The 20,042-nt window shown below is 43.4% G+C and overlaps 3 protein-coding genes across 4 annotated transcripts; 2 read left to right on the top strand and 1 right to left on the bottom strand.

Annotated features, from left to right (window-relative positions):
* Positions 1-942: 942 nt before the first annotated feature.
* On the top strand, positions 943-2,697 carry LOC103975017 (desmethyl-deoxy-podophyllotoxin synthase-like). The gene is made up of 2 exons (XM_009389928.3): positions 943-1,893; positions 1,978-2,697. Exons 1-2 carry the CDS (start codon positions 1,009-1,011, stop codon positions 2,611-2,613), a joined length of 1,521 nt encoding a protein of 506 aa, XP_009388203.2. The 5' UTR covers positions 943-1,008; the 3' UTR covers positions 2,614-2,697.
* A 145-nt stretch (positions 2,698-2,842) lies between these two features.
* LOC135649287 (protein PYRICULARIA ORYZAE RESISTANCE 21-like) lies at positions 2,843-5,879 on the bottom strand. 2 transcript variants are annotated; one of them, XM_065167499.1, is made up of 3 exons: positions 5,802-5,879; positions 5,540-5,621; positions 2,843-5,428 (listed from the first exon to the last, which is right to left on the bottom strand). In XM_065167499.1, exons 1-3 carry the CDS (start codon positions 5,811-5,813, stop codon positions 4,992-4,994), a joined length of 531 nt encoding a protein of 176 aa, XP_065023571.1. In that variant the 5' UTR covers positions 5,814-5,879; the 3' UTR covers positions 2,843-4,991. The 2 variants fall into 2 exon arrangements, 1 of the variants encoding a protein (XP_065023571.1); XR_010501217.1 differs by having other exon boundaries at positions 5,286-5,621; positions 5,758-5,822.
* A 2,212-nt stretch (positions 5,880-8,091) lies between these two features.
* LOC135649477 (desmethyl-deoxy-podophyllotoxin synthase-like) lies at positions 8,092-9,838 on the top strand. Its single transcript, XM_065167863.1, has 2 exons — positions 8,092-9,034; positions 9,119-9,838. Exons 1-2 carry the CDS (start codon positions 8,150-8,152, stop codon positions 9,752-9,754), a joined length of 1,521 nt encoding a protein of 506 aa, XP_065023935.1. The 5' UTR covers positions 8,092-8,149; the 3' UTR covers positions 9,755-9,838.
* Positions 9,839-20,042: the final 10,204 nt, after the last annotated feature.

Here is a 20,042-nt window from a genome sequence, read left to right as displayed (position 1 = left end):
TTCAATAGGTTATCAATTATTAAGTCTCTGTATAAAATATTACAAATATATATGAAAAATAAATATAATCTATAGTAGATGTAAGATAATATCAATATAAAATAATAAAACATTATAACATTAATAAACAATGTAAAATATAAAAAATAAGATACATGGAATCAATTGTTTTCTCAACACACATCGAAGGAAACGTAATTAAGAATACTTGAAATAATTGAGAACATTGATGTGATATGGTTTGTTATGTCCTGCCATTACCGATAGACTTGTCGCAAGTGTCGTAAGGGTTTTGTCGATCTAAAGGACAACCTTTATCCTCGTCCATGTTAGCTTCACTTGGCCTATGTATGGTTTGACAATGCACTAAGCTTAATATGATTGGGTTAGGAAATTTTAAGATTTGAAGTATAAATGGAATTCAACAATATGGATCGGTGCTTAGCGACTCCTCAAATGATTTGTCCTTAAGAAATATTATATACATATTTGTACCTCTCGTTGCTAAAAATCAATTTGAGTGGAAGGATTTATCAGATTAGAAACTTTTGTCGACTTCAGAAACTTCAAGAGTTTAAGCATATATATGATGATCATATATATATTATATTATATTAATATATAAGACGCTTCATATATATCGACTTCATTGTTGTCCCGAGAACACGTAATTGCGCCTACATTTATGAACTTATATCAGCTTCGTCGACTAGTCCTTTGAACACTGGTTTTCGATACTGAGCAGGTCTCACTTCTTGTGATGACTCCTCCAGTAACGCGTAGATGATTACGGAAGAAGAGATGACTTCGATAGAGACAGCTCAACTGCAGTTTGGGCTGCAATGGTCACAGACGGCACGCTCGTTGTCTTTATCTTAAGTGTAAAAGCTTGGAATCATACAACAATTAGATTCCACGGAAACCACATTCTTGATCTTATCATCGTGTCGATCGCTGAGCACCATATATTAAAGCGAGGGCCGGCCTCTGCATCATCCCAACACAACCATGGATGTCACTGGCACCACCTTCCTCTTCGCCTCCTTCCTCGTCCTCCTCCTGCTGCTACTCAGGAAGCACAGCTACAGCCGGCGAGGCAACGCCAGACTTCCTCCGGGTCCGTTCAAGCTTCCTCTCATAGGTAGCTTGCACCATGTCCTCGGTCCGTTGCCGTATCGTTCCCTCGCTGCCTTGTCCGAGAAATTTGGTGCCGTCATGCTCCTAAAGCTCGGTGAGGTTCCCACCCTCGTGGTCTCCTCCCCCGAAGCAGCCGCCGAGATCATGAAGACCCAGGACGTCAGCTTCGCCAGCAGGCCGATGATTTCGTCCGTCAGGATCATAGCGTACGGCGACAAGAGCCCCGTGTTCGCCCCATACGGATCCTACTGGAGGGAAGTAAGGAAGATGAGCATACTGGAACTGCTGAGCGTCAAGCGAGTCCTGTCTTTTCGCTCGATCCGGGAAGAAGAGGTGCTCAATTTTGTTCGGTCCATGGATCTGTTGTCAAACAGTGGTTCCACCGTGAATCTCAGTAGCAAGTTCGCGCTGATGACCAATGACATAGCCGCAAGGGCTATCATCGGGAGGAAGTGTAAGTATCAGAAGCAGTTCCTACAGGTGATAAACCGAGCACTGGAGGCATCGGGAGGCTTCAGCTTGGCTGACCTATTCCCATCGTCGTCGCTCGTTAGTCTGCTCAGTGGCATACCTCTCAAGCTGCCAAGGTTACACCGCGAGATGGACGCTATCCTGAGCAGCATCATTCAGGAGCACAGAGAGAGGAACTCCACCGAGCAAGTAGAGGAGGACTTGGTCGATGTCTTACTCAAAGTCCAACGTGAAGGCAGCATGCCATTCGCTTTCACAGACGTGGCCGTCAAAGCTATAATCTTGGTAAGCTTCCTAACCCTAATCTCGCAGGACAACGACTTCAGATTGTTTTAATTCCTGGTTCTCTTTTGGAATGGAAACGTGAAGGATCTATTTGGGGCGGGCGGCGAGACAACAGCAACAACACTGGAGTGGATCATGTCGGAGCTGATGAGAAATCCAGGTGCGATGAAGAGGGTGCAACAGGAGGTGAGGGAGACCGTCGGAGGAAAGGGAAGGGTGAGGGAGGAGGACATCAACGAGATGAAATACCTGAGGCTGATCATTAAGGAGACACTGAGGCTGCACCCTCCTCTTCCTCTGCTGCTCCCTCGAGAGTGCCAGGAGCCGAGAGAGATTCTCGGTTACCAGATACCGGAGAAGACGAGGGTGCTGGTAAACGTGTGGGCCTTGGGAAGAGATCCGCGACACTGGGACGACGCCGCCATGTTCAAGCCGGAGAGATTCGACCGGGGGAGCTCCCCGGTCGATTTCAAGGGGAACAACTTCGAGTTCATACCGTTCGGGGCAGGAAGGAGGATGTGCCCAGGGATAGCCTTCGGGATGGCGAGCGTGGAGCTTCCCCTCGCCTCCCTTCTCTACCACTTCGATTGGGAGCTCCCGGCAAGAGACGGAGTGAAGCCTAATGAGTTGGACATGACCGAGAACTTCTCGCTCACGTGCCGTCGGAGGTCGGAGCTTTGCTTGCGTGCCATTCCTCGCAATCCTTGTCCCATGTATTGACTGCAAACATGACTCTTCATCGCTACATGGTCCTGTCTGTGTGATCCTCGAGACAATAAAGAAATGGACGCCGTTTACCCTCGAGTGAATAATTGTTATGGGACAGTGTACCGAATACACGCTGCATCAGGATGTGCGAGAAAATATGCTTGAAGTTGAATGCGTGAAAACAACGAACATCATAAATTTCTTTTTCTCTATTTGTATCAAGCAAATACGATATATCAACAATATTAAATATTTAATTGTAAGAAACTGCAACATTCATTTCAAACAAAAAACAATAAACTAATAAGATATGAATCACAAATCATAAAATAATATACTTGTTAACACATAGATATCATCGACTGTCAGTCGGCTTAGTGGGTTCTATGTGGAAAGCGTCTGTTTATTCTGGTCACTCTTCCCGGCCTACGTGAAGAGTTTGTTCCAACAAAGAAAATTGTAAAGAGAGGCACCACACTAAGAGTGGCTCAGTCTTCGGGTATTGAAAGTTGGTTTGGGAGCTGGGCGATTTCCTCAGTCTGAGTAGTTTCCTGGACAAACCTTCGAACTCTGTCGATGGCCTTGCATAGTCAGCTTATACGGGGGTGTCCTGGCTCAACCTCTCATATGCTTAAGTCAGAAAAACAGGGGGGAGGGAGAGATAAGGGTATCAGTAATGAATTAAGAGAGTAAAGAATCTTTTCTGCCTATTTATCTTGGCTTGGCTTAAGGCATGACTTTTAAACCTAGGCGCTGAGTGGAGTAGATGGACTTCCATTGAGACTCTCCTTACCCAATGTGGTGGAAAAAATTAATGTAGGTTGTTCGTTGGTGCATGCTCCCAGGGCAACATTTAGGACTATCACGATGACGCCTCCATCGGGTTTCCTTTCTTCTTCGAACCAAGCAGGGTGTGGTCCCCTCATTATTCTTCCGGCTGGTGAAGCAGGGCGTGGTCCCCTCCATTCGTTCGACTAGTGAAGCTGGGCTATGCCGCTAACCATTAATATAGAACTGGGTTTAATTTCTCGATCGTGGGATCATTGAGTAGTTCTCACTTCGACAAGTCGAGGCAGGTGACATGACATCTCGTCGGTGGTCATAGGGCATAGGTGGCTCAGAGCCTTCGCATAGGTGTTACTTATGTGGCGAGGGGAGCGGGGAGGTGTAGGGTTTATCCCCTATCACTTGTCTCCCCCGGAAATATATTCTTCGAGCTTTAAATGGAGGTTTCGATGGACATCTCCTTTCATACATTCCTACATGGCAACATGATTGTCGTTGGTGTAGTGGTGGTCGAACTGAAGCCCATCCAGGGCGAGATGTGCTTTCTTGCTAAGATGACCTTTTAGACGGGTGTTGACCTAAGGGACCCTTTTTTCTTTTTCTCGCTCTCTATCTTTGTTCTCCCCGTCTGGACAAGAGTTTATTTTCTCTCATTTTTCTAACCTCCTCCTTATGCTTTGGGAGGTTTCTTTCTCCTTTTTTGCCTCCCCCTTCCGCACAGAGATGTTAAGTTTTCTTTTAGGCCTATCCCTTCTTTCGCTTCTGGGGCAGGTACTTGACCCCTTGAGCAGAAGTGTAAGTCTGCAATAGCGGGTGTTGGCTCGACCATGCGGGTGGGAGGATTAGTATCAATTCATTATAGTGGGTCTTAGTTCGATCGTGTAGTGGAAGTGTTGGTATCAGTCCGCTATAATGGGAGTATTGGTATCGATCTATCATAACAACTCTTGGTTCGACTATCACAATGGAAGTATTAGTATCAATCCATCGTAGCGGCTCCTGCTATAACGGGTTTTTGTTTGACTGTCATAGCGAGAGTATTGATATCAGTCCGTTGTAGCAGGTTTTGGTTCAACCCCTATAGCGGGAGTATTAGTATCAATCCATCATAGTGGCTTCCATTGTTGCTGGTCTTAGTTCGAATGCCATAGGAGTATTGGCGTTAGTCTATCGTAGCAGGCCTTAGTTCGATCATGATAGTAGAAGTATTGGTATCAGTATGCCGTAGCCGGAGAAGGGACCCGTCACAATGGGTTCTTGCTCGATCGTGTCTGTGGGTGGAAGGACCCATTAGTAGTGAGTTCTTGCTCGACTGCATCCATAAGAGGAGGGACCCATCGCAGCGGGTTCTTGCTCGACCATGTCCGCGGGAGGAGGGACCCATTACAGCGGGTTCTTGCTCGATCACGTTCATGGGAGGAGGGACTCGTCGCATTAGGTTAATGGCTGTGGGTGATGCTGTCGTGGGTGGTGCTTATTGTTGTCAAGGTACATTGCCTATGGTGCCAATTGGGCCATGATTCGTCCTCCCTTCTTCAGGGTTTGCATTGCTTGTGTCTTTTAATCATGAAGGGGGTCGTCAGCTGTTCTGAGGCCGGATCTGCTTAGGAGGTTGCACCCTTTTTCCGAGCCCTTGCTATCATCTGATGATTGTAGCAGCAGGACGGCCATGGCTTGCCGCAGCAAACAAGTTTCGTTTCCTTCGGCGGGCTAGGCTTGGGCTCTGGAGCGCAGAATGGCGCGACAGCGCAGCACATCCAACCACAGAAGCAGCACCGGCGACAGCCTTTGCTTGGCTCGAAACAAGGGCATGGCCGGAAGCAGCAGTCTGGCCACGGCTTGAAGCAGCAGATAATCTTGACAGGCTCTTTGGGTTTCGGCGGGGGCGGCGGTGGGTCATCTGGTTTGATCTTGATATCTTTCGCCACCTTGCACAGCTTGCAAAGCAGCTTATTCTTAAGACACTCGGGATTGAAGGGGCCGGAGATGGTGACCTTGTTATCCCTCTCGTTGTAATTGATGGACAGGATTCTTTCTCGAACTCAACGTAGAAAATTCCATGACAAAGGACATCACAGCATCATCAGTAACCTCTCAGTCCATATACACCACCTAATACAACAGCACGCACAAGGGGTTGCTGCTTGCTTACCTTGGAGCTTGCAAAGAACCTTTTGGATCTTCTTGTAACAACATGAGCATCCGATATCTGCTTCTATGATCAAGGTGGAGACCTGACAGTAAATGCAAGTGAACACAAACCATAAGACGATCTCACAACTCCGAAGGCCGAGAAATATGAAGATCTCACAGCAAACTATAGAAACGAAAGAATAATATGACAAAACTGAACTCGCACAAACACATTACAAGGAAAAGAAGATGCCGAATGGAGTGGTCAGGAATTTGATCACCTTCTCCGTCATTGCTTCGATGCTCTTCGAGTTCTGAGACTTGAGAAAGAGAGCTCAGGGAAGGAAGGTTGTGGCTTCGCTTCCTCTAACAAGCGTGGAGTATAAGTACATAGTTGCAAGATATTATAAAAGGGTGGTTGGATTATCGACATGAGTCTGATATCAACAACTCCACGAGAGTAGAATTGCAGAGCCAATACAATTTTCAAAGATCCACAATCAAGAATATAACATAAAATAGATTTAATATGATTCGATAACTTATTCACGATAAAGAATAAAGCTTTCACAAGTTATCATAGCTCAAGCATAATTACATTATATATGCTTTTATATAAATATTAAAAAAATTATATATATTTTTATTTTCTCTCTTTGGAAACATCCTCTCTAGCCAGCATAGAGAAAAAACAAAAGCACCCAAATTATTTTTCATGCATTTCTCTCCCTTACTAAATCCTAGAGATCTATAAAACTAAAGCTCGCCACCCACACAAAACTTTTTACGGAGCAGATGATGAAGGTCTACATGTGGACAACTGTGCAGTACTCGGGAATCTTGGAGTATATATATGCATGCAGGAGGTACGTAGCGTGGCATGGCGAATCTTGAGTTTTGTTAATGACCACTTAAAGACGAATGTGATTGAACATGTTCTCAAACTTGCTGTCATGGTAGCTCAAAAACCATTAGAAATTGTGTCACCAACGTGGTTTTGATACAGATCGGTGCTGCTCTCCATAGTTATCATATCTGATTGGATATCGATCACGTTAAATCTCATATTATCGATTTACAAACCATAATATTTCTGGTTAGTCCCATATTAAATATTGATAATTATAAAATTGATTTATAAGGATATGATCGATTCATTATTATCTAACCCAATTTAAATATTTTAATTAATGATTTAAGTCAAATAAAACTGATAGATCAGTTAATCTATTGGACTCGAGTTACTGATATTCACATCACATGATAAAATCCAAAATTTATTTTAAAAAATAAATAAAATGATAATTATAATCAAGAGTGCCAATTGATAAATCGAATTTGCTAAGGTTCTACTTCCTATTTTTTGTGTTGGAGATGTGTTATATTATATGTTGGCGCTATTTGGTTGCTGTTGCATGTGTCTTGGATAGATCATCAATTATTAAGTTTCTGTATAAAATATTACAAATATATATGAAAAATAAATATAATCTATAGTAGATGTAAGATAATATCAATATAAAATAATAAAATATTATAATATTAATAAACAATGTAAAATATAAAAAATAAGATACATGGAATCAAATTTTAAGATGTATTATAATCATAAATTGAAATACATACACACACACACACACACACACACACACACACACACACAATATATGAGCATATAAAAATCTATAACGTGGATAATAGTAAGTGTTCATTACCTCAAAATTTTCAATATAAATTGGGTTAAAAAAAACATTTTGACAAAGACCTGAAATAAAAAAAAGATTCAATTGTTTTCTCAACGCACATAAAAGGAAACGTAATTAAGAATACTAGAAATAATTGAGAACATTGATGTGATATGGTTTGTCATGTCCTGCCATTACCGATGGACTTGTCGCAAGTGTCGGAAGGGTTTTGTCGATCTAAAGGTCAACCTTTATCCTCGTCCATGTTAACTTCACTTGGCCTACGTATGGTTTGACAATGCACTAAGCTTAATATGATTGGGTTAGGAAGTTTTAAGATTTGAACTATATAAATGGAATTCAACAATATGGATCGGTGCTTAGCGACTCCTCAAATGATTTGTCCTTAAGAAATATTATATACATATTTGTACCTCTCGTTGCTAAAAATCAATTTGAGTGGAAGGATTTATCAGATTAGAAACTTTTGTTGACTTCAGAAACTTCAAGAGTTTAAGCATATATATGATCATATATATATTATATTATATTAATATATAAGACGCTTCATATATATCGACTTCATTGTTGTCCCGAGAACACGTAATTGCGCCTACATTTATGAACTTATATCAGCTTTGTCGACTAGTCCTTTGAACACTGGTTTTCGATACTGAGCAGGTCTCACTTCTTGTGATGACTTCTACGGTAACGCGTAGATGATTACGGAAGAGGAGATGACTTCGATAGAGACAGCTCAACTGCAGTTTGGGCTGCAATGGTCACAGACGGCACGCTCGTTGTCTTTATCTCAAGTGTAAAAGCTTGGAATCATACAACAATTAGATTCCACGGAAACCACATTCTTGATCTTATCATCGTGTCGATCGTTGAGCACCATATATTAAAGCGAGGGCCGGCCTCTGCATCATCCCAACACAACCATGGATGTCACTGGCACCACCTTCCTCTTCGCCTCCTTCCTCGTCCTCCTCCTGCTGCTACTCAGGAAGTACAGCTACAGCCGGCGAGGCAACGCCAGACTTCCTCCGGGTCCGTTCAAGCTTCCTCTCATAGGTAGCTTGCACCATGTCCTTGGTCCGTTGCCGTATCGTTCCCTCGCTTCCTTGTCCGAGAAATTTGGTGCCGTCATGCTCCTAAAGCTCGGTGAGGTTCCCACCCTCGTCGTCTCCTCCCCCGAAGCAGCCGCCGAGATCATGAAGACCCAGGACGTCAGCTTCGCCAGCAGGCCGATGATTTCGTCCGTCAGGATCATAGCGTACGGCGACAAGAGCCCCGCGTTCGCCCCCTACGGATCCTACTGGAGGGAAATAAGGAAGATGAGCATACTGGAACTGCTGAGCGTCAAGCGAGTCCTGTCTTTTCGCTCGATCCGGGAAGAAGAGGTGCTCAATTTTGTTCGGTCCACGGATCTGTCGTCAAAAAGTGGTTCCACTGTGAATCTCAGTAGCAAGTTCGCGCTGATGACCAATGACATAGCCGCAAGGGCTATCATCGGGAGGAAGTGCAAGTATCAGAAGCAGTTCCTGCAGGTGTTAAACCGAGGACTGGAGGCATCGGGAGGCTTCAGCTTGGTTGACCTATTCCCATCGTCGTCGCTCGTTAGTCTGCTCAGCGGCATGTCTCTCAAGCTGCCAAGGTTACACCGCGAGATGGACGCTATCCTGAGCAGCATCATTCAGGAACACAGAGAGAGGAACTCCACCGAGCAAGTGGAGGAGGACTTGGTCGATGTCCTACTCAAAGTCCAACGTGAAGGCAGCCTGCCATTCGCGTTCACAGACGTGGCCGTCAAAGCTATAATCTTGGTAAGCTTCCTAACCCTAATCTCACAGGACAACGACATCAGATTGTTTTAATTCCTGGTTCTCTTTTGGAATGGAAACGTGAAGGATCTATTTGGGGCGGGCGGCGAGACAACAGCAACAACACTGGAGTGGATCATGTCGGAGCTGATGAGAAATCCAGGTGCGATGAAGAGGGTGCAACAGGAGGTGAGGGAGACCGTCGGAGGAAAGGCAAGGGTGAGGGAGGAGGACATCAACGAGATGAACTACCTGAGGATGATCATTAAGGAGACACTGAGGCTGCACCCTCCTCTTCCTCTGCTGCTCCCCCGAGAGTGCCAGGAGCCGAGAGAGATTCTCGGTTACCAGATACCGGAGAAGACGAGGGTGCTGGTGAACGTGTGGGCCTTGGGAAGAGATCCGCGACACTGGGACGACGCCGCCATGTTCAAGCCGGAGAGATTCGACCGGGGGAGCTCGACGGTCGATTTCAAGGGGAACAACTTCGAGTTCATACCGTTCGGAGCAGGAAGGAGGATGTGCCCAGGAATAGCCTTCGGGATGGCGAGCGTGGAGCTTCCCCTCGCCTCCCTTCTCTACCACTTCGATTGGGAGCTCCCTGAAAGAGACGGAGTGAAGCCTAATGAGTTGGACATGACCGAGAACTTCTCTCTCACGTGCCATCGGAGGTCGGAGCTTTGCTTGCGTGCCGTTCTTCGCAATCCTTGTCCCATGCATTGAATGCAAACTTGAATCTTTATCGGTACTTGTTCCTGTCTGTGTTATCCTCGAGACAATAAAGAAATGGACGCCGATTACCCTCGAGTGAATAATTGTTCTGGGACAGTGTACCGAATACACGCAGCATCAGGATGTGCGAGAAAATATGCTTGAAGTTTAATGCGTGAAAACAACGAACATCATAAATTTCTTTTTCTCTATTTGTATCAAGTAAATACGATATATCAACAATATTAAATATTTAATTGTAAGAAACTACAACATTCATTTCAAACAAAAAAAATAAACTAATAAGATATGAATCACAAACCATAAAATAATACACTTATTAACACACAAATATCATCTGGTGGGTCCGTTCGGTTGGTTCTCCGTCGAAATCATAGGTCTCTTTTGGTCACTCTTCCTGGCTAACGTGGAGAGTTGGTGCTAACGAAGAAAATTGTAAGGAGAGGCACCATGCTAAGAATGGCTTAGTCTTCAGGCAACGAAGCTTGGTTTAGGAGCTGAGCGATCTCCTTTGCCGGGTAGCTTCTTGGTCACATCTTCGAACTTTGTTGATGGCCCTGCACAGCAGGCCTGCCCTGGGGGTGTCCCGGCTTGACCCATCCGATGATTAAGTTAGAAAAATAGAAGGAAAGAAGATAAGAGTATTAGTAATAAATTAAGAGAGTAAAGAGTCTCTTCTCCCTATTTGTCCCGGCTTGTCCCCAGGAATGAATTTTATACCTGGGCGTTGAGTGGAGTTGATAGGCTTTCGTCGAGGCTTCCCTTACCCGATGTGGTGGAAAAATTTAATGCGGGTTGTGCGTTGGCGCATGCTCCCAGGGCAGCATTTGGGACTATCGTGATGACAGCTCCATCGGGTTTCCTTACTTCTTTGAGTCAGGTAGGGTGTGGTCCCCTCGTCGTTCATCCAGCTATTAAAGCAAAGCGTGGTCCCCTCGTCGTTTGTTCGACTTGTGAAGTTGGGCTATGCCGACGACCATTAATGCAGAACTAAGTTTAATTTCTCAACTGCGAGATCAGTGAGTGATTCTTGAAGTTTCACTTCGGGAAGTTGGGGCAGGTGACGTGACATCTCATTAGTGGTCATAGGGCATAGGTGGCTCAGAGCCTTTGCTTAGGTGTTGCTTACATGGCAGGGAGAGATGGGAGGTGCAGGGGTTCGTTCCTATCACTCGTCTCCCCCAGTAAGACCTTCTTTATGTTAGTCCTAGGTGCCCTGTAAACTAATCATGTGAGTGATAGCACAAGTGACATGATACACATTCTTTTTGCTCATTATATTATTTAATATTTTATCACTTTATATTGCTTGTTTCATATATATATATATATATATATATATATATATATATATATATATATATATATATATATATATATATATATATATATATATATATAGTGATGTTCATGGATCTATGCAATGGGAATCAGATCATGATGAGATCACGATAATGAGACCAATTCGCCTTTAAACACAGATCCTAAATAATTCTGGTTATAGGTTGCTCGAGAGGGACATCGAGATAACCGGATAGACTGATGTACTATATACTCGTACATATGATGGAGGCGATTAGTCTCATAGCTGCTCATGTGGCGACACTGGGGATACAGTGCAGGTGCTCATTGGAGAATGAGTTCACTGATTGATCCGCTCATGAAATGCTGGATGGTTGATGATGCCTTATTATCAGACATCGATTCCGTAGTCCTAGTGGTGTATCTAGTCTTTAGACTTGAGACACCAAGGATATCTTGTATGAATACTCCACTCTTTGATAACGGACTTATAGGCCTAGAGGTTCCAAATCTGGCACAATCGATTATCGAGAGTAGTAGCCAACCTTACGAGAGCTATTGAGTGTCGATAGAGGATCAGCTCTTGGTGTCATGAGAGGAATATCCTATGTGTTCTTGCTCAGACAAATCCATAGCCAGGGTTATTCGAATTGATAGAGAAAGAATTCTTCGAGAGAATCTGATTAGAGCGAGACTCGAGTAGAAACTGTATGGGAATGATAGTACCATCCTCGATATACGGTATCTGGGGTATTAGATGAATAAGAGACTATAGATACACGATAACTGAGGATAGATAGGTCTAATGGATTTGATTCCCCTATATCGTTTAGGGACTACGACGTAGTGGCATAGTACCTCCGTAGTCGAGGAGTTGAGTGAATTATTATGGAGATAATAATTCACTGAGCCAGAAGGAATTCTGTCAAGTATGATTCACGGTCAACTCGATATTGGGCCTAGAGGTCACACATATATGGTAGGCGTTGTGACGAGTAGAGGTTCAAATATAAGATATCTGTCAGAGCCCCTATCTTATTGTATATTCAATAAGCTCCTGAATTATTGGATCTTATGGATGAGATCAAATAAGAGCCAATGAGAGATTATTGGATAGAGATCTACTAATCTAAGAGGCTTGGGTAGTTGGATAGAGATCCAATACCCAATAGGGCAGGATCCATTAGGGTTAAGTTGATAGGAGACCTCTATAAATATGAGGGAACCAAAAGCTTATAGGCTAGAGGTCTCTTGGTTGCCACCTCCTATTCTCCTCCTCAGATAATAGGACTAGAGATTTGAGGAGCGTCGTCGTAGCCCTATTGTGTGGATCACTACTAGAGAGGAAGACACTTGACCTCCTTCACCCTCTCCTATAGATTTGTAGCGATTCAGGGATATATGATCCCCCTAGGTAAAGCATAATATTTCACACGACGACAAACACATCATTGGGAAACTTAGGGATTTTTGTTTTTTGTTCTTCTGTTGCACATGTGATGTCACCCCTAGATTTTCCTACACTTCGAAGCTTTGAATGGAGGTTTCGAAGGACGTCGCTTTTCATGCATTCTTGCATGGCAACGTGATTGTCATTGGCGTCGTGGTGGTCGGCGCGAAGCCTGTCCGGGGTGAGCTGTGCTTTCTTACTAAGATGACCTTTTAGATGGGTGTTGACCTAAGGGACCCTTTTCTCTTTTCCTCCCTCTCTATCTTCGTTCTCCCCCTTCCGCACAAGAGTTCATTCTCTCTCATTTTTCTAACCTCCCCTTTCTATTTTCGAAGGTTTCCTTCTGTTTTTTGCCTCCCCCTTCTGCACAAGAGGTTAGGTTTTATTTTAGGCCTACCCCTTCTTTCACTTTTGGGGGTACGTACTTTGACTTCCTGACCAGGAGTGTAAGTATGCAATAGTGGGTGTTGGCTCGACCGTGCGGACGAAAGGATCAGAATTAGTTTATTATAGTGGGTCTTAGTTCGACCGCGTAGTGGAAGTATTGGTATCAATCCGCCATAGCGGGTCTTGGTTCGATTGTTGTAGCGGGAGTATTGGTATCAGTCCGTCATAACAGCTCTTGGTTCGACCACAATAGCAGGAGTATTGGTATCAGTTTGTTATAATGGCTTCCGTTGTAGTGGGTCTTGGTTCGATTGCCATAGCGAGAGTAATGGTATCAGTCCGTTGTAGCAGGTTTTGGTTCGACTCCCATAGCGGGAGTATTGGTATCAGTCCGTCATAGCGGCTTTCGTTGTAGCGGGTCTTGGTTCGAACGTCATATAGGGAGTATTGGAATTAGTTTACCATATCGGGCCTTAGTTTGATCGTCATAGTAGAAGTATTGGTATCAGTTTGCCGTAGCGGGAGAAGGGACCCATCGCAATGGGTTCTTGCTCGATCATGTTTATGGGAGGAGGGACCCATCGTAGCAAGTTCTTGCTCGACTGCATCAGTAGGAGGAGGGACCCATCGCAACGAGTTCTTGCTCAACCATATCCGTGGGAGGAGGGACCCGTCATAGCGAGTTTTTGCTCGATCGTGTGGGTGGGAGATGTTGGACTAGCAGCCCATAGATTCAGCCCACAGTGGGCTTGGGCAGCCCATGGCTCACCCCCTCTTAACCTAACCCTAATTAACATTAGGGGGGTGTGGGTGGCTATGTTTTAGAGGCAGAAAAAGGCTATAAAAGGGCAGCAACGAATACATCCTTGCAGCAGCAAAGAGGAGAAGAAAAGGGCAGAAAAACAAGAGAAAGAAAGGTAAGAAGATAAGGACAACGCAGAGAGACTATTCTCAATCATCTAGCAGTGTTCTCATCTCAGGTTAGATCAAATCTACAGTAGACTCTTGCTGTGATTACTTGGAGAGGTTTTAGATATTGTGGGCAGTGATATAATCCTTGTATCCCAATTATTCTCTTGTGGTTGTTGCTAGGGTTTAGGGCAAGAGATTGAGATTTGTATATTTATTATTCTCATAGTGGATTATCTCTAGTTTGCCCCGTGGTTTTTACCCTTCACATTGGAGGGGTTTTCAACATATATCTTTATGTTCTATTTTATTGTGATTTCATTTAATTTCACTGCGTATTATGGTCTTCTAGTATTTGTTCATATACAAAGGTTATTCCTCTTTATATCCCCATCAAGAGAAAGAACCCGTCGTAGTAGGTTCTTGCTCGACTGCGTCCGCAGGAGGAGGGACTCATTACAACTTCAGGTAGGAGGACTACCTTAGTTTCGTAGGCCAGGCTGAAAGGGGACTCCCCGGTTCCTGATTTAAGGGAGCTCATCAGCTCATGATCCTTTAGCACCGATAACTTATCTCTTCAATTCTTTAAGGATGGATCAGTTGGTTACCTTGGCCAGCCCATTGGTTTAGAGGTGTGCCACCGAGCTAAATTTCAACTGGATCCCGTAGGACTAGTAGAATTCTTTGAACCTCGAATTGTTAAACTGCACCCACTTGAGGCGATTTTGGGATGAGGGATTTTGGGATCCCATACTGAGTGATAATATTCCTTCACACGAACCTTTCCATCTGCCTTTCGCAGATTGAGGCGAGGGCTTCAGCTTCAACCCACTTAGTGAAGTAGTCCACTCCGATGATGAGAAATTGGCATTAGCAAGATGCGTGGGAAAATGGGCCTAGGAGGTCCATTCCCCATTGCACAAATGGCTATGCCATGTCAATGGGGCTCGATGGACTATGGGTTTGTGTTGGATTTGTGAGTGCCTTTAGCATTCTGAGCACCTTTATATGTAGGTCACATCATCTTTTTGCATGGTCGGCCAATAGTACCCTAGTTAGAGCACTTTGAAAGCTAAGGTATGTCCCCCGATATGTTCCCCACATATTCCTTCATGCACCTCAACCAAAACTCTGTTGGACTCTTTCAAAAATAGGTATCGTAGGAGGGGTTGGCTATATGTTCATCAATACAATCACTCATTCAGGACATAGTATCGAGCCTGGATACGTCGTAGCCTTCGCGTCACGACAGGGTCGTCGGGTAGTGCCCCTTCCTATTGGTAACGCAGGATTTCATCCATCCAATTATTTTTTCATCTCCAAGTTGCCTATGCCATTCTTTTCGATGGTTTTGGTTGTTAGGGTATGCACCATTGGGCAATTTCTTGTGCTAGGTTGTGCAGAAGTTGTTAGGATCGTAAAGACACTAACGAGGGAGAGGGGGGGGTGGGGGGGGTGGGGGTGGTGAATTAGTGCTTTTAAGATAAAATTCCAATTTGAAAGTTCGATCAATAAATCCGTATCATAAATGCATTTAACTTAGACTGTGAGGAAGCGTAGTGAGCAACTAAATCAGTTAGTAATAGCAAGAAAAAGTATAAAGAGAAATGTAAACTGATTTGTAGTGGTTCGGTTGTTCTAACCTACATCCACTCTCGATTCCTTTTCCCTCAAGGCTAAATCGTGGTTCGGTTGTCCTAATCTATGTCCACTCTTGATTCCTCTTCCCTCGAGGCTATCGACTTTCACTACTGATCTTCTTTTCAAAGGGCGAAGATCAACTACCCTTATTACAATCCTTTCTCCTTTTCACAAGCTTAGGAGAGAACCTTCACACCCCTCTTTTATAAAAAACCTCATACCTCCTTAGTATATTCTCTAAACTCAAGGAGGAAGAGACTTAACACTTTTCAAGAGAGTTTTACAACACTTTTATCCTCAAGAATTCTTACTCCTTTCTTGCTTCATTAAGCAAGCATGAGTAGGGTATTTATAAACCCTAAATGGCTTAAAAAATAAAGCCAAAAATTTAAATCATCTTGGTTTCCAAGGTACTGACAATACTACCACCTACGTTGGGTGGTACTATCGCCTGACAAAACTTGGGAACCTGGGCTCTAGCAGTACCATCTCTTGCTTGGGTAGAACTACCGCTTGCCTGAGAGGTACTATCACCTGACAATATAGGAACTCGGGTTCTAACAGTACCACCGCTTGGGCCTGGCGGTACCACCACCCAGCCCAACCCCAGGTCACTGAATTGGCCTTTCAATAGGCTCAATTCAACCCTGGTTCAGGCCCAATAGACTCATAATCAAGTTGGCATAGTTACACCCTTAAACTAACTCAATTAAACTCTAAACAAATTCAATTAAGACTTGACAACTCTAATTATAATCATGAAGCCTTCAGCATGTTGTCCGATATGTCATTTGTTCATTTGGTATTTCATCCAAACCTCCGACGCATCATCCTTTCCTTTGGCATGTTGACCTCCCGCAACATCCGATCTTCTTTGTGCAATACCTGATCCTTCTGACCCGATGCTCGAACTCATGGCACGAAGTCCATCCTTCGGCACGTCGACCAATCCTCTGGCCCGACGTCCAATCTCTAACATGATATTCTCTGGCCTAACGTATGATTATCCTGCTTCAACAATTTATCTTTCGATAGTTCAAGTTCATGATTGAAGTTTCTCCTATGTCACTTATCTCAAATGTTTATTAGTCTATAAACTCATCAATTGATTTTAATCATTAAAATCTGGGATTCAACAAAAGCTAACTTGGCCAGAATGTTCGCGTGTGTGTTACTTGTTGGGGAACTCTTTGTATGACGAACCAATGGAAGCGAGTGGCGAGTTGGCATACCTCTACCAGAATGTTCAAGGTCTGTCTCGATCTGGACGATCTAGTCTAGATGCACATCATTGAGGGGAACCTCGATCAACTTCTCAATGGCCTCATGGCAGGGGGTGAATCTATTAGGGTCCCTTGGATCCATTGGGGGCTCCCCGGATCCCACGCCTTGAGGTGCAGTGGCGAGGCAACACTGTCCTGATCCCTAAGGATCTCCTCTTACTTTGTCGATTTCCCCTCGGGTGGGGAACTTGATCGTCGAGTGGTACGTCGATACCAACACTCTTAAATGGTTGAGAGTGAGCTAACTAATAATTGCATTATAGGTCGAAGAAGTACAAACTACGATGAACTCAATCGGTAAGGTTTTGTCTTGGGGCTCCTCCCCAAAGCATAAAATTTCATGCCATTATCTGTTCGAAGCCGCTTAATCTGTTTACCTGTTTGCTTCTCAATCAAAGCCTTCCATTGTTTAAAGGTTAGAAAAATATCATTTTTATGATTTAAAAAATAAACCCAAACGTTCCTGGAATAATCGTCAATGAAAGTCAACATATACCTGGCACCACCCTCAGACTTAACATGAGTTGGACCCCAAAGGTCTGAATGAATATAGTCAAGAGTACCTTTTGTTTTGTGAACTATCGGAGAATTGAAGTTGACTCTTTTCTGCTTTCCAAAAATGCAGTGTTCACAAAAATCCAGTGGCCCAGTACTCTGTCTGCAAAGAAGACCCCTTTTGCTCAATATGCTTAAACCTTTTTTCACTCATATGACCCAAACACATATGCCATAATTTGGTGATGTCAGAATCGGACAATGATGATGACGAGACTGCAACTGAGCCTGTGACAGTAGTTCCCTGTAAAATATACAAGCTACCAGACCTACAAGCTTTCATAACAACAAGAGCACTTCTAGAAACTTTCATAACTCCACTTTCAGCTGTGTATTTACACCCAAGGGCTTTTAGGGTGCCTAAAGAGATGAGATTCTTTTTTAAATCAGTAATATGTCTAACATTAGTGAGCATCCTTACAATATCATCATGCATTTTAATTCAGATTGTTCCTCTACCAACAACATCACATGCTGCATTATTGCTCATCAAAACAATTCCACTATTACAAGATTCATATGTGGAAAACAAATCTCTATTAGGACACATGTGATAAGAACAACCCGAATCTAAAATCCATTCATTTTTAGACCTCGTCCTGTCATCAGTAGCAAAGAAAATATTTCCATCATTCTCATCAGCTGCTACAACAGCCGCTACACTAACTTCAACAGATTTCATAGTTTTCTCAATTATTTTTTCCTTTTGCTTTAATTTATTTTTCAATTTAAAGCAATCAGCCTTAATATGTCCCATTTTATGACAATATCTGCATTCCAAATTTTTATGTCTGGATTTAGATCTAGATTTAGATCTACTATTGTCAAATTCTCTTTTATCCGTTCTACTCTTGACAATTAGACCTTCAGCCTGATTCCCTCTACTTTCTCTAGTGATATCCCTGTCTATCTGCTCCTTAGATTTTAGTGCAGATTTAATTTCCTGATATGAAATTATTTCTTTTCCATAAATCATAGTATCACGAAAATATTTAAAGGATTGGGGAAGAGAACACAAAAGTAATAGAGCCTTATCCTCGTCATCAATTTTTTCATCTATATTCTCCAAATTCATAACTAAGGAATCAAATTTATCAAGATGTGAGAGCAAAGATGTACTTTCAATCATCCGAAGCATATACAAACTTTGCTTCAAGTAGAGACGATTCTCCACTGTCCTCTTCATATACAAGGCTTTAAGTTTGTCCCACATGCTCTTAGTCGTAGTCTCCGTAGCCACCTCCCGTAAAACCTCATCAGAGAGATTTAGAATAATGCTAGATCGAGCTTTCTTATCCATACCTAAAAGATCTTCCTTTGACGTACCATCTGAAATGTTCTCAGTAGTGCCAAATCAACTTCATCTTGAACCAGAATGGCCTCCATCTTGAGTTGTCACATGACGAAGTTGACATTTCTATCGAATTTCTCGACAACAATCTTTGTTATTATCATCGTTGCCAAAAGATCTCAAAACCAGGCTCTGATACCGGTTTGTTAAAGCTAGCCTCAGGAAATTTACCAAAGGGTAATTTTGACAACCCAACAATGATAATAAAGTAGAAATAATAAAAGCGATAAGAACACTAGATTTACGTGGTTCGATCAATTGACCTACATCCACGGACGAAGGAGGAGCAAATCACTATAAATGCCTTAGGAAGATGTTCCTAGGCCATAAAATATATTAAACAAGAAAAACTCAAACAATAAGCCCAAACTATTTAACTGAGTGTGGACTTAAACCCAAAGTAAACACTTAAGTTTTTCCTGTGGTGTATCTGACTTCAATGCCCAGGCCCTTATTTATAGTTTAAACAGGAGATGCCAAACTTGATTTTCCTGATGTGGGACTATATGGGACTTGCCAAACTAATAAGGGAGGTTGTCATTGGGCGTAGGTCACTCCTGGTCAATCTGAGCTTATGAAAGACATCGACAAATAGCACGTTGATGGCAATTCCAATGTTGACCATGACTCTCTTCACCAAGTAGATGATATCCGTACCAAAATGGACAGCAAGTTGTCCCGAGTGTTGTCATTGGCTTCTTCGTCCTAGAAAGAGATCAAGGGTTCCCCTTCCATCCCCATACGTTTTCCCTTGGACATAGTGTGCGTCGAGGTGCCTTCTTCTTCTATGGTGGGTTTCCTAAGAATGATATTGATCTGCCTTTCCGACGCATCAAACTCTCGGAGGGGAGGGACCCCATCGGGGGAGCGCTTGTTGCGGGGAGTCATAGAAGAATATTCTTATGACATTCCCCTCCTTTTAGCGCTAAAATGTTAACACAAAGATACCGTCGACTAGTGGGTTGGCTTGATTGGTTCTTTGCCGAAAGTGCAGGTCCCTTCTGGTCACTCTTCCTAACCGATGTGGAGAGTTGGTGCTGACGAAGAAAGCTATAGGGAGAGGCACCATGCTAAGAGTGGCTCAATCTTCGGGCGACGAAGCTTGGTTTGAGAGCTGGGTGATCTCCTCCATTGGGTAGTTTCCTGGTCACACTTCCGGACTTTGTCGATGACCCTGCATAGTAAGCCTTCACCGATGGCATCCAAGCTCGATCCCTCCAATGCTTAAGTCAAGAAAGCAAAGGGGGAGGAAGACAATGGTATCAATAATGAATTAAGAGAGTAAAGAGTCTCTTCTACCTGTCTACCCCAACTTGGCCCAAGGCATGGTTTTTATACTTAGATGCTGAGTGGAGCGAACAAGCTTTCAACAAGGCTCTCCTTATCCAGTGTGGTGAAAAC

This window comes from Musa acuminata, chromosome BXJ3-9, assembly GCF_036884655.1.
Source record: "Musa acuminata AAA Group cultivar baxijiao chromosome BXJ3-9, Cavendish_Baxijiao_AAA, whole genome shotgun sequence".
In the NCBI taxonomy this organism is placed as follows: domain Eukaryota; kingdom Viridiplantae; phylum Streptophyta; class Magnoliopsida; order Zingiberales; family Musaceae; genus Musa; species Musa acuminata.
The sequence above is the reverse complement of the archived record's forward strand: the minus strand, read 5'-3'. Positions and strand labels throughout refer to the sequence as shown.

Excerpts from the sequence above, each read along its gene's own strand:
- LOC103975017 (XM_009389928.3), top strand. The coding sequence starts at position 1,009 with ATGGATGTCACTGGCACCACCTTCCTCTTCGCCTCCTTCCTCGTCCTC. Across the intron at positions 1,894-1,977 it reads CCGTCAAAGCTATAATCTTG|GATCTATTTGGGGCGGGCGG; the intron begins GTAAGCTTCCTA and ends GGAAACGTGAAG.
- LOC135649287 (XM_065167499.1), bottom strand. Across the intron at positions 5,429-5,539 it reads GGTTCTTTGCAAGCTCCAAG|TTCGAGAAAGAATCCTGTCC; the intron begins GTAAGCAAGCAG and ends TTCTACGTTGAG.
- LOC135649477 (XM_065167863.1), top strand. The coding sequence starts at position 8,150 with ATGGATGTCACTGGCACCACCTTCCTCTTCGCCTCCTTCCTCGTCCTC. Across the intron at positions 9,035-9,118 it reads CCGTCAAAGCTATAATCTTG|GATCTATTTGGGGCGGGCGG; the intron begins GTAAGCTTCCTA and ends GGAAACGTGAAG.